The sequence below is a fragment of the Aplysia californica genome, unplaced genomic scaffold (genome assembly GCF_000002075.1).
Source record: "Aplysia californica isolate F4 #8 unplaced genomic scaffold, AplCal3.0 scaffold00559, whole genome shotgun sequence".
NCBI classification, from domain to species: Eukaryota; Metazoa; Mollusca; class Gastropoda; order Aplysiida; family Aplysiidae; genus Aplysia; species Aplysia californica.
Genome location: NW_004797829.1, coordinates 326,519 through 327,537, shown reverse-complemented (window position 1 = coordinate 327,537; position 1,019 = coordinate 326,519). Strand labels below are relative to the sequence as shown.

General features: G+C 45.5%; 1 protein-coding gene across 1 annotated transcript in view; it reads right to left on the bottom strand.

The window, feature by feature from the left end:
- Positions 1 to 736: 736 nt before the first annotated feature.
- The window catches only part of LOC101864477, a 17,768-nt gene continuing 17,485 nt past the window's right edge, over positions 737 to 1,019 (bottom strand). The window contains exon 3 of the mRNA XM_035972025.1: positions 737 to 851. Within this exon, the coding sequence (XP_035827918.1) occupies positions 737 to 851 (115 nt within the window). The remainder of the gene's footprint in view (positions 852 to 1,019) is intronic.

The following is a 1,019-nucleotide window of genomic DNA, read 5'->3' as shown; positions in this document are numbered from 1 at the left end:
TAAGATCTCTGAACCTGAACACACTCGAGCATTGCCAAGACAATAGGAGAGTGCAGAGCTATGACTACGTACAGGGCTTTATTCCTCTTTAGACGAGACGCCGTTTTTGCATTTCCGATTCTGTCAATTGGTACAATAAAAACACCCCAATAAAATCTTCCGAGTGCTCGATTAACCGCCAAAGTCAAACAAACCTGATGCAATGATTTCTTTTGTTTCGCGGTTGTTCAAAGACAAGCGATGACGAAAGTAGGCCTAACATTTACATTATCTTTGTCAGCTTTCCGAGTTTGTAAAGTAAAGAGAAAGTTCAAAAAATAAAAAAAACCCCGAAGAATTAGAATGATAGAGTGAACACAAAGTATTAAACGCATTTTGAAAAACAATGCTGAATGTTCAAAGAAGACTAAAAAGGAGAGTGAGACGATGGAGGGAGTTTGTCAAAGAGGAGGATTCGTGAAATTGAGTCGATTCAAACTCCGTCTTTTGTTCGTCAGCTTCTCAGTTTGAGGGCGCTGCAGCGCAACGGTAACTTTGTTCACAGGGGGCGTCGGAAGCCAGGCAAACTAGAGACACTCAATAAAAAACAATTAACTGTTAATTTAGATTGGGCCATAAAGCGCTGATCCGAAGCCATGATCTTCACAAGTCGCTAGCGACGAGGTCCCGCGCCGAGCGCCCTCTAGGGACAAGAGAGGCTTGTGAATAAGAGATCGGATCTGGTAGCTTTTAAAGCTCAGAGCAAGAGTCGCGGGGACAAGGACGACACTCGAACGACCGAGAGACGTGTCCGGTTGTGGAGAACCGGTGAATAATTCACCAGTCGGAGCAGTGGCTCCACAAGGGCTTCACTGTTGTGAGCAAAGCGGAGGTGATCCAAACATACTGTTAAAGACAGAGCAGGGCACGTGCGGGGGCATTCTGCAGCAGGGGAATATTGAGTAGGAAGGGAAAAGGTGAGGGGAAATAAGGTGACAGAGAGAGATAATAGTGGTTTGGCGTGGGGAAAAGGGGAGAGA